The sequence below is a fragment of the Lampetra planeri genome, chromosome 18 (assembly GCF_965212315.1).
Source record: "Lampetra planeri chromosome 18, kcLamPlan1.2.h2, whole genome shotgun sequence".
Classification (NCBI taxonomy): domain Eukaryota; kingdom Metazoa; phylum Chordata; class Hyperoartia; order Petromyzontiformes; family Petromyzontidae; genus Lampetra; species Lampetra planeri.
The window spans coordinates 1,298,164-1,310,236 of record NC_136124.1 but is presented as its reverse complement, the minus strand read 5'-3'; the positions used below and the strand labels follow the sequence as shown (position 1 = coordinate 1,310,236).

Here is a 12,073-nt window from a genome sequence, read left to right as displayed (position 1 = left end):
ATCGCGAACATCTTGATTTTGGCAAGATTGCGACTCCGTGTGGCACACTCCTAACGAGACCCAGGGGGGCAGCGGCGGTGGATGCTGTGCGGAGCCAGACACGAAGCACGCACGCGCACACACGGGCGTGTGCGTGTGTGCATGCATCTGCGTGCGTGTGTGTATCCGCGCGCACGTGTATGTGCGCAGTCCAAGCAGAAGATGTTTGTTTTTCTCATTCTTGCAGAACGAAAACATCCCGTTAGCGGACTTCACATACGAGACATTCTACAGCTTTGTCAACAAACTCTGCCCCAGGACCGACATAGACAGCATCTTCGCCGAAAGGTGAACGCCGCCGTGTTGCGCGGAGCTAAACAAATTCATAATCCAGAGCGTGTGGACTCGGCCTTTGACCAGATGAACCAGAATGTGCCCGATATCTCGTCACATCCCGGAAGCTAATCAGGGTCTACATGAGCGCGGACAGCACGTGGATCGGCTACTGGCAGACGCGGCAGGTTGCAATAGCCGGCTTTGGGATGATGTGGGGGACAGCAGAGTGCAGTGCAGTTGAAGCTACATGTTTCGCTATACTATACTCTGGGGGGGGGGGGGGGGGGGGCTTGTACTTCTTTTAGTTCTGGAGTTAAAAGCCAAATGGAGGGACAAACATTTTCAATACATCAATCATGGTGTGAAAAAACATTGTGTTTCAGCCTTCTATTGATATGAATTTCTGGCGAGTAATCTCAGCTCATTCAATTGTTGTATTAAATGTTCATACCCACTCTCCAGGTTGGGTCACACCATCTCAAAAGATAAACGTATGCATTTCGGCATGGAAACCTATCTTTGATAAACGTATGCATTTCGGCATGGAAACCTATCTTTGATAAACGTATGCATTTCGGCATGGAAACCTATCTTTGGTGTATTGCTCATGCTCATGCTAACTCTCTGGACGTCGGAACAACAAACCGACGTCCGTCCATGAATCAACAGCAGCACGTTTGTCCGTCTCTTTAACCAGCGGCGCCAAAAATAAGCCCTACATGACGGTCGAGCAATTTACGGACTTCATCAACAGCAAGCAGCGCGACCCTCGTCTCAACGAGGTCCTCTTCCCTCCGATGAAAACCCACCAGGTGCAGGCGCTCATCGAGAAGTTCGAGATCACCAACCTCGCCAAGAAAGGTGCGCTCGTGCCCCTCCGCCCTCTCACACGTGCCCCTCCGCCCTCTCGCCGGTGCCCCTCCGCCCTCTCACCCGCACCACCTCCACACGTCGCTTGTCCGCTCCCCGTGATTCTTCACGGTGGGAATATGCCATTGGAACCTCATTTGCCAGTAGAAAAACATGATAATTGTTTTTTTACCCTTTTATCTGGCAACAAAACTGACACCTTTTACAAGGAGTCATGTTTGCATAGACCACAATACCTGCGGTCATAATGCAAACAAAAAACATAACTCGGATAATGTATGCACTGTGGGAATATGCTCGTCGGTGGCCAGTTAGCTCTGGGGTGGCGAATACAATGTCAGTAGCATTGAACCTGCACCACTTATATCCTAGGTTTGAATCCAGGTTTCAGCCGCCCCTGATTTACTAAAGTACAATGACGCATATCTGACTCTGCGGACAACGGTATAGGCGGACATGTGAAAAGGTCGGATATGTGAGCATCTACAAGATGAGCACGGTTGGCTACGTACGGTGCGATAGAAGTTCAACATACATGCAACATGCAGAAAATGACAGTGACACTTTACACAAACACCACACTTGTTTATGGCCGTTATTTGGCCAGGGCTTGATATGGGACGTTGTAATGTCCCGCAATCTTAACGACCTTTCACCATGACCTTCAAGACCTCTCACCGACGACCCTGACAACGTTTTTTTTTTTTTCCCTGCCATAAACGCTCACCCATCGCTCAATTGCAGTGAGTTTATGGTTTCAGTGTAGTTAGCAATGTCTGCAAAACAAAATACATTATTTTTGGATTTTCACTTTTTGCAGCTTATTTCAGCTCAGTGTGTTATAAGTATTGGATTTATTGCCATGCTTCAAAGCACACTATTTGTTGTGGGATTTTAAGATTTAGGTCTTTTGAAGGGACTTATAAACCCCCGTATTCTCCATATTTGAAGACGCTTTGAAAAGGGCCAAGATGTTAATTACCTCGCCTGGTATACAGGAGGTCGTGGGTTCGATCCCTACCCTGACACCTGCTGTATATGTAGAGTTTGCGTGTTCTCCCAGTGGTCGCGTGGATTTTTCTCCGGGTCTTACATGCATTTAGAGTATTTGGCTGCTATAAATGTACATGTAATAAGCCACTTCGTTGAGCTATCATTTGTGGCCAGGTCACTTCTGAAAAAGAGCTATATAGCTCAGTGGGCCTTACCTGGTAAAATAAATAAAGAAATTTCGTTTAAAGTAAGACGCACCGCCAAACTTTTGGCAATCCAGAGAATCCGGTAGTTTTTGGAAGCCATCTCTCAGGTGCTGTTCTCTGAATGAGCCCCAATCGGCATACGACAGCAGTAGGCAATGAGGGCTTTACTGCACTGATGATTCCTAATCAGAGTGAAACTCGTGTACAGTTGTCTCATTCCCTACTGCTGTCTAAATTAAAATGGCCACAATTTTGACTCCGAATGGAAATTTGGCTATATTTGGTCTAATGACCATGGCATCAGTGACACGGTTGTCATACATTGGTGAGGAAAGAGGCAAATAAATGACATGGAATGTCACTAACACTTATTTGTAATGTAAGTACCCAAAACATGAGGGTAAAAACAAAACCTCTCATGTATTCTCAAAGTTATTTTATCCCGCCTGTTATTCTGCTCACTTTATTCTCCGAATGATAGTGACGTTTGATGCGTCTTTGTGTTGACTGTGAACTTTTCTATTTATATCATGGGACCTCCTGTTCAGTGTTTATTGAGCAATTATAATGTCAGCCTTCAAGCCCGGGCACTCTTGCAATAAATATATTGAATATTAACCTCATTTAAAGGGGAAAAAAATAACAGGTTAAACGAAAGCACTTTAAGTTAATGTGGATTTGGCTGGTGAGCAAGGACTGCCCTGTAAAGTCCAGGGTAGGTTATTTTTGTTCATTCTACTGCACATAAACATAGGAAGGTTTATACTTTCCCGGATGTTGCAAAACCTGTTCTGCAGCCACGCCGCAACCATAACTATAAGGAAATAAATCGAGTATGTTTCCACTGCGGAGTAACATTCCACTGGTCTCTCAGTGGTGTCCTGCTGTTTTGTGCCACATTGCATCCCCGTGATGGAATGTGCCCTACTGTGCTTGAGCCGTGGAGTTGACAGCAGGGCCTAATTCTGCCTGTGTTTTTGTCCCCCCCGACTCCCCCCCCCACCACTCCCCACCTTCACCTCCCCCACCACTCCCCACCTTCACCTCCCCACCTTCACCTCCCCACCTGCACCACCTCACCTGCACCTCCCCGCCTTCACCTCCCCACCTGCACCACCTCACCACTCCTCACCTGCACCTCCTCACCACTCCCCACCTTCACCTCCCCACCTTCACCTCCCCACCTTCACCTCCGCAGGACAAATCTCCGTGCTGGGTTTCCTGCGGTACTTGAACGGGGAGGAGAATGGCATTGTCCCTCCAGAGAAGCTGGATTTGAACGAGGACATGACTCAGCCGCTGTCTCATTACTTTATCAACTCGTCGCACAATACCTACCTCACGGGTAAGGACTTGCATTTACATGACGCTTTAATGCCTCGGCAGCCATAGCACCTTCCATCGTACATCTCATTCGTTACAATCCCCTGCTGCAGCCGTGTCAAGAGTTACCCAAGGTGGCAGCTGTCCCTGTGTGGCACAAGGTGGACTACAAAGAGGTTTTAACCTGCCAGTAGGGGCCGATGTTGCTATGTTGGTTTTTTACCCCAGTTAATTTAGGTGAATGATTGATTACATTTGACATTTGACCCCGTGAAGCATGCACACACAGTCTGTTCTCTTACCAGATCTTTAACATCCACGGTGACACAATGTGTACTTATGGATCATATGCATGCAGTATCAACCTGGGCGGCTGCTGAGTTTGAACCGCGAACCTCTCCAACAAGCGGCATGGGCCCTGGTGCAAGGGGATATCTGAGTCTGCCCTGTCCGCCTTCCACCCCCTCACTGTAGCTTGGTGCCTGGGCAATTGCACTGCCTGCATACTTGAGGGCTATGCCACTTGTTTATGGCTCTGTGTGTGTCTTAGCGCCCTGCGTTGTGAACCTGGAGACCCGAGTTTAATTCCTGCCAACGGCTACCAACACTAATGACGATTATCTGAACTGGTCCTGGGTCTCCCTTAGGTTGACTGAGCCTCAAATAAGTACCTGGTGCGGTGTGTCAACATCAAAAGTAGGTTAGACAAAGGTGGCCAGGCATGGTGCTGTCCACCCACCCCCTTTTGTGCCATGCCAGGCTTTACAGGTCCTGCTCGCTGACAGCACTTTCCTCTAGAGTCAGTTAAGGCTATACGGGAGTTCCTTGTCTTGTGTACGGCTTTACATGTGTGCATGAGTATGGGTGCCTGTGCGTACATGTCACGCTTGTCGATAATCAGCGCGACGGCAAGACAAGTGGTGCCACTGCCTAACGCAGGCACCTCGTCTCTCGCTGCTCGGTAACAAAGTGGAGGTTCCGTGCTTGTCCCAGGGGGGCAGCTGAAGGGCAACTCGTCGGTGGAGATGTACCGCCAGTCCCTGCTCGCCGGGTGCCGTTGCGTGGAGCTCGACTGCTGGAAGGGACGCACGGCCGACGAGGACCCCATCATCACCCACGGCTTCACCATGACCACCGAGATTCCCTTCAAGGTGTGCCGGTGCCCCCGTTTCCCCGCACTCCTGCGTCTTCCTTCCGCGCAGCGTGACATACGGATTGCATTTGTGTCGTACCACTAGGGTCGGTTGTGCGGTGTCGCTGTTCGAATCGTTTCTTTTTTGGTTTTACCGCGAGTTTAATGGGAACCATGTCCGACATTTCCCTCCCATGTGCTAGGAACTTCTTGGGGAACTGAATAGTTAAGAATAATGAAGGTGGGAAGTTCTGTATTGCTGCCATTTCGCCAAGACCTCCTTGCGAAATGAGATGTGGTTGTCATTGGTTTTATCCTGGTTAGATAAATATAAATACTAAGAACAGGCTTCTGCAGAGGTGAGATGTGTAGAGAGTGCTCGACTTGAAGACTCGGTGCTGCTGCTACTGCTGCTGCAGCTGTTGCTGCTGTTCTCATTTCTAGCTGATTGAGGCTGCGTCCTCGCTTCTGTGTGTTTAGGAGGTGATCGATGCCATCGCTGAGACTGCCTTCAAGACCTCGCCGTACCCCGTGGTCCTTTCCTTTGAGAACCACGTGGATTCGTACGTCACTCTCCCATCTTTCCTTGCATACACACTCTAGTCTAGGTGTTGTGACAGCGCATTGATTAATCATTTAAAATAGGTTATTTCTATTACGTTTATATGTGTCGAATTGCGCGTGTTGAATTTTTTTTTATTGAAGCTGTTCGTATGCAAGTGATCTGGCTTAAGGCTCATTTGGGCTCAACGAGCAAAAACAAAATTGCACAAACGAGACAGAACAATAATAGAGGTTTTTTGGGTTAGATCGTGTACATTTCTAAATGTGTCGTTCAACCCACCACCACCCGACACAGCCAACTAGTAAGGGTTGTCACGTAAACAGAACGTGGCCAATTCGTCACTAGTACAGCACACCGGTGTGTTGGAGAGCCAAGTCACAACATTTACAATCTGAGTACGACGTTTCGCCAGTAATTACAACCAGCTTCATCAGGCGACAGCCAGATTTGTGGAGAAGACCTCCTGAGACGGAATAAACAGGAGACGACACAAATGAGATGGTAAACATGTTTTAAATTAAATATGTAAATGTATTAATACATTAAATTGGGACAATTCATCGAATCATTGGGCAAGGGTAAAGTATGACATGCCCTGCACGGTCAGTTGTTCCATCAAATGTTCTTTTGCTAAATTGTATTCATCGATGTTTCAATCAGCATTCTGCAAGATACTAGCACCATGCCCCAATGTACCCTCTTGCAAGTGATTGTTCAATTGTCAGAATGACATCAAACAAACTTCTTCTTTATTTTCATCAGCAGTAGCTGCAGCCGTGATCAATCCACTGCTGGGTGAAGGCCTCACCACGGCGTTGCCATTTCCCATGGTCTGACAACGCCATAGTCCATCTGGTTCCTGCACGCGAGCTAATCGCTTCGCTGCATCTCTGTGGCGGTCATCCTCTCACTACTCTCGCTCTGGCCGCTATTCTGTCCACTGTCTTGTCCTAGCAAATGTGTCCTGCCCAAGCCCACTTACATTTCTTCAGAGTAGATATGATGTTTAATTCCATGTCTAGTCCACGTGTTCCTGTTTTTATCTCTCATTATAATCCCAATCGTGCATCCCTCCATGTTTTGTGTGTGTGTCATTTGCAGCTTTTATTCCACTTCTTTTGTCAGCGTCTATGCTTTACCATCCACGTGTCATCCTCGACAATACGCACTGATGGAAAACTTTCTTCTAAAGGAACATTTTTGTGTTTATTTTCATTATAAAATGGAAAAAAAAATTCAAAAGCACTGCAACCTGCACTCGCCTCACCTCCTCATTTAATCAGTTTGATCCAGGGCACAATTTAATGATTAAATGCTCCTTAGTCTGTTCAAGTTGTGTAACGACAATACAATAATTGTCTCTCGTTGAGAAAACTTCGTTGAATGTGACTTTTGTTTTCATTTATCGCTCTCCCAAACTCGCAGACTTCCTCCTTTCAGATATTCGGTAATTTCCTGAAGTTCAATTCTACTGATCGTTCACAATGGCTGGCACTGGCAAATATTGAGTTGGTTGGTTTATACTTTCTGAATTTATGTTAACACCTTTGGTTTTTTAAAATGTTCACAAAATATCTTCACTGAATACCTGTGAATAGTCTTGAGTGAGAGACTAATTTGTATCATTTAAGCCATAAATTGTATATATATACTGTACTGCATTCCATGTTATAGTATTCCTTCAGTTATATATGTAACAATGTATTCATTTTATTGGGCACTTTATTTTGAATGTCGTGCAAGTGTCTTGCTTTTTACTTGGATTATATTGCACCCGTTCTTTACACAGTTGTGAAGTTAACAAGTATACAATAACTCCAAAAACATTTAAATCACCTGCATGAATGCCTTGGCCTTCATACTGTGAAATCAAAACCAAACATGATTTCAGAGTGGTTTAGACCACTGCAATCATGAATTGTAACATTAGCCGACAAAACCTACGTGTTCTGTAAATGTTTAGTTTTCGTTGATTTTGTCGTGTTTTGTATCGTCAATGTATTTATTTACTAATGTATATATTTGTTTTCGCGACAGCCCCAAGCAGCAGGCCAAGATGGCGGAGTACTGCAGGCTGATGTTTGGAGACGCTCTGCTCGTGGACGTTCTTGACAAATATCCGGTGCGCACGCAACGCTCGAAACCCTCCCTCCCCGTGCGGCTCGCTGAATAACGCTCGCTCTGGCGCGTGGGACGACTCTTCCTATGTGCCTTTCCTCGTATCATCCCCCCGTGTATTTATTTTGTCCGTTTTGTGTTGTTCAGCTGGAATCTGGGGTGCCGCTGCCCAGTCCTGAAGAGCTCAAAGGGAAAATTCTCATCAAGAACAAGAAGAAGAAGATTTCCAAGGCGGATACGGCCCGCAAGAAGCTGGAGGTGACCAACTCCAACACTCCGAGCGAGTCCAGCATCGGGGACGTTCCTGCTTCAACTGGTGAGCAGAGGCCACAATTGGTGGCCGTCACGACTGCCATCGTCATTGTCATGATGCTCATCATCATCATTGTGCTGTGGATACCACCAACGCATGAACACACAATTGTAAATGACATACATTGTCATCTTCATTGTCATCATTCATAACTATATTCACTGTGTACTGTGGTTTCTGACATCACATTGAAGACATTGTAGATTCACAGCCCATTTCCCCAAGCAGCGCAGACTGTAAGGGTCATGTTGACACCCCTTCACCACACTGGTCAGTGTGGGTTGGTGAAGGTAGGGGTAGGACAGACCAACAGTGGATTTTATGGCACATAGAACATGGCCATAATTGAACGTCATTATCTTTATCATCGTCATCATCATAATCCCGTGGTAGACACGGACACCGTGTGGAATATCGTCATCGTAATTAATTATTTAATCACCCGAAGAGAGTATAGAACAGAGCATATTCCCATGGGAGCATAATTGAGCAAAGAAGACAGAAGTGCGTTTAGTTCATGCATTCGTGAGACGCACGGCGCACCCACAGTACCATTTAACATGACCCCCAGCATCTCCCATAGGAGTGGAGCCAGCAGACAACTCACAGGCTCAAGCTACACCCAACGGCACAGAGAAAGTCGCCAAGAACACTGACTGGCAGAAGTCCACCATGTTCAAGAAATCCTTCGGTAATTCATGTCTGTATCCAAGTGGCTCAGGGGGGTAGAGTAAGAGGCTTGCGATTGCAAGCCGGCGAGTTCAAAGCCTGGCCGCGGGTTGACTCAGCCCATCGTTCCTGTGGGGTCAATAAAATTACTACCGCTTTGTGGGAAAGTCAGCGGTGGTTGACTCTATTTTGATCCAAGGACAGTTAGAATCGCCGTGCCACCCCCATGTGCAAACACGTAGAACGTTCCAAGCCCCCTGTGTCTTAAGCCGTCAAATATATGCGTGGGATATCTGTCACGGACTGCGCCGTTTGGGCAGAGGGGCTGATGCGTAGGCCTATGACGGATGTCCCGTTATTTACAACGCGGTGCTCGGCAAACGGCGCGGCAACGATTGAGGGCGGCACGAGGGAAGTTTACGTTGGGCTGCCAAGATTTGTGAAGGCACTGACAAGCTCGGAAGCGTTTTAAAATCATTTCTTGTTTTGTTTACGGACACGGTTGGACAGCGCAGTAAATTTCATGGCACACCTTGTGCCCGTGTTTGCACCGGATAGCGACGCACTCTGGGAGGTGCGAGCGAAAGAAAGGTGAAATAACTAATGGCCGCTTGACACGTTTATAGATGTCAAACGGAGCTCCGCACACAGACCGTAATTCACGCGCCGAGCGAACCCATGAGACCGACGCTGGGCATACGCAAGAATACTGCGCTGACATACCGTCGCTCCTTGCTTCTGCAACATCAAGTGCTCGCTCAGTAGTTTGAGCACGGTGAATTGACGCAGCTGCAAATTATTGCAAGCCGTAGCCCAACCAGTAGTGCCTGTTCGTGGAAGTACCCATGTATGTATGACTAAATTGGGCTGTTAAGGATTTCCATTTATAGGGATCATAAATGCAACTCATAGCACCTTACATCACATTTCATCTCAACCATTCCAGTGCCCTCCTGTAGTCTAGCTGAGGGGACCCCCCTGGTGGCAGCTGTCCCTGTGTGGCACAAGGTGAATGCAGCGCTGTCCTGTGGCTGCTGGATGTCTGTCAAAAAGAGCTTCAGTATAAATAATTCTGATTCTGAAATGCCTCGGCATGTAAATGCAATCTTGGTCTGTGGCTTTTCCCAATTGCGTAATAAATATAATTTGCTCATCATTTATCAAATTTGGATCATGACGCCGACGCACGGTGGCCTTTTAACTCCCGCTGTGAAGCACACAGTTAATGCTCCTGCAGTATAAACCAGGGTGGCCTCTGGGCTCGAACCGCAAACCTCTGCTGCCACTCGGCCATGTCACTGCCATGTCACGTGTGCTACTGAACATGGAGCGCGAGTGTGGTGCGGACGGACACTTAGCCTTGCAAGGATGGTATTGCTTGGAGGCTGGAGTTCATTCCTATTAATATGCACGTTCTTTTGGGTGATTCTCTTGAAGTAGTGATGCCAACTTGTTACAGGCGATGAGGACGTGGGAAGCGATGATGAAGACTACAACGAAGAGGAACTCAAAAAGGCCAACACAGATGAGGTGCGGTAACACACCGAATCCAGAATCTCTCATTAAATAGGTAAATACTAATTCTAGATTTGAAGCTTTCGTGACTGCAAGGATTCATATTCTTAGGTTTTTTTCGGTAAAGTCACGTAGATAAAAATTTAAATTAAAACGTTTAATTTTAATTTTTATCTACGTGACTTTACTGAAAAAACCTAAAAATAGGTAAATATGATACAGGGTGGAAGCAGTGGTAACACTCTTCCTTCATAGCAAGCAGAGCCTGGGTTCGATTCCTGGCTTGGATGCCTTTCTGTGTGGAAAGACATCTCCCGAGTGTGGAAGAGTAGGCCGGATGACAGGGGATCTCTTGAGCTCTGCGTTAATGGATGCCCTTCCACCAGCAGTGCCATAAGGAAATAATTTCAGCCCTGTACCTTTGCCTTGTATTAAATTTGAACGCTTTGGATGCTCAGGGAACTGCAAGCATTGAAGCGGGAGCCTCGGAAGAGATGTCCAACCTGGTGAACTATGTGCAGCCCATCAAGTTCGACTCATTTGAGGATGCCAAGAGTGAGTGTCAGCTTCCATTCCTTGTGCATCATTCTTTTGTCAGTCGCAGGACTTGCTTGAGCAATATGCTCCCCTACAAAGTGGATTGAGGACCCGCTCTTTCTGAATGGAAAGAGTATTGGACTTAAGAATTTGACGATTGGCTCTGTGCGACCTATGACCTTAGACCGAGGTCACATGACATGTTTTTCAGAATGGTGTGAAACCAGAAATAGCGACAAGAAAACTCACCGCGTGAAAGAGAAAACACATCTTTAATAGGCATCGTGTTGACTAGGTCGCCGCCTGGTGAACAACGTGTGTATTGCGCTAATGAACAAAAACGTGACCGGGTACTGAAGGGCAAGCCCAATGAGGCGTGAGGTCACTCGTGCAATGCAGTTTGATGCGGGATTTAAATTCATGTAAAAAAAAGCAGGTTGGGATGGTACTGGAGTGTGCGTCTTATAATGGGGATTTTAAAAAAATAAAGTCTAGCAGCAGGGTTGCAAAGCTGAGTGCTCCACAATCGTTGTTGTGTCTCTATTTGCTGTATTTTATCGTAGTTTACTCGCCGTCGATAATTAGAATTTCAATGAGCAGCCTCAACTAGATTTCAACTGTCATCTTTTTTTTACATCAAGAATATCACTTTATTGAATAATTCGCTACAGAGGCCAGTGCTATAATAATGCACACTCCGAGATCACAGATTTTCCTGCAAAAGGATTATTATTTTTTTCCCAACTTGTATACGTGATTATTCAAATTTCAAGGGACGTGACATCTGTTGCAAAAGTTGTTGGGTAGGTCACGGAATTGCTTGATCATCTCCGCTCCTGTGAAAGAGAGACCTGCTTGGCAAGGCAGACGTGCCCTTGCATGCTTAATCAGGTTTGCTCATTGTAAACAGAACTCAAATAGGCTATTGGATTTGCTCTTACCGCTCTAATGGAAACCTGCACATTCACCATTCGATCATAATCATTAATCAATCTTAATAAAGGCACGTCGCCCGACATGTTGTCCACTATTTATAATGAAGGAGCATTCTTTGGTTTTCTCACGGCCAGAGTTTGATGCCGTCAGTGCTTTAGTCTTAAAATCGACGACGGGCAATGATAATCCGTGGAATTTTAGTCCGGTCTTAGTCTGTGGATTTTATAAAGTCGTTCAAATAACACAGTTCTGACTAAATTAACGCTATTCTCAGTGTTATTGACTAAATGATATCCACAGACTAAGCCTTGACTAAAATGCCACAGGTTGTTTCGAACATAATTATACTCGCAGCTGACTAAATTAACACTGCTTTATGGCCTTATCACAGATTCGCTGCAATTGTGTTGCATACAGAGTGACTTAAGGAGGCCTTTTTCTGTTATTTCGGAGATGCATTTTGGTATTCTCTTCACAGCCTGATAGAAATTGTGATGCCAATGTTTATGTAACTGCATGTAATACAAACAAAACGTTTTAAACATATATTCATGAAGATAATTTTAAAAATGTGATACTGG

General features: G+C 46.1%; 1 protein-coding gene across 4 annotated transcripts in view; it reads left to right on the top strand.

The window, feature by feature from the left end:
- Nucleotides 1-12,073, top strand: part of LOC144723456 (1-phosphatidylinositol 4,5-bisphosphate phosphodiesterase beta-1-like) — a 144,598-nt gene that overhangs the window by 107,816 nt on the left and 24,709 nt on the right. For 2 of the 4 annotated variants that reach the window (XM_078602227.1, XM_078602226.1), the window contains exons 8-17: nt 227-327; nt 1,013-1,176; nt 3,583-3,729; nt 4,701-4,858; nt 5,320-5,402; nt 7,442-7,526; nt 7,670-7,838; nt 8,407-8,526; nt 9,964-10,034; nt 10,478-10,574. In XM_078602227.1, the coding sequence (XP_078458353.1) occupies nt 227-327; nt 1,013-1,176; nt 3,583-3,729; nt 4,701-4,858; nt 5,320-5,402; nt 7,442-7,526; nt 7,670-7,838; nt 8,407-8,526; nt 9,964-10,034; nt 10,478-10,574 (1,195 nt within the window). The remainder of the gene's footprint in view (nt 1-226; nt 328-1,012; nt 1,177-3,582; nt 3,730-4,700; nt 4,859-5,319; nt 5,403-7,441; nt 7,527-7,669; nt 7,839-8,406; nt 8,527-9,963; nt 10,035-10,477; nt 10,575-12,073) is intronic. The other 2 variants (XM_078602228.1, XM_078602229.1) reach the window with 2 other exon arrangements.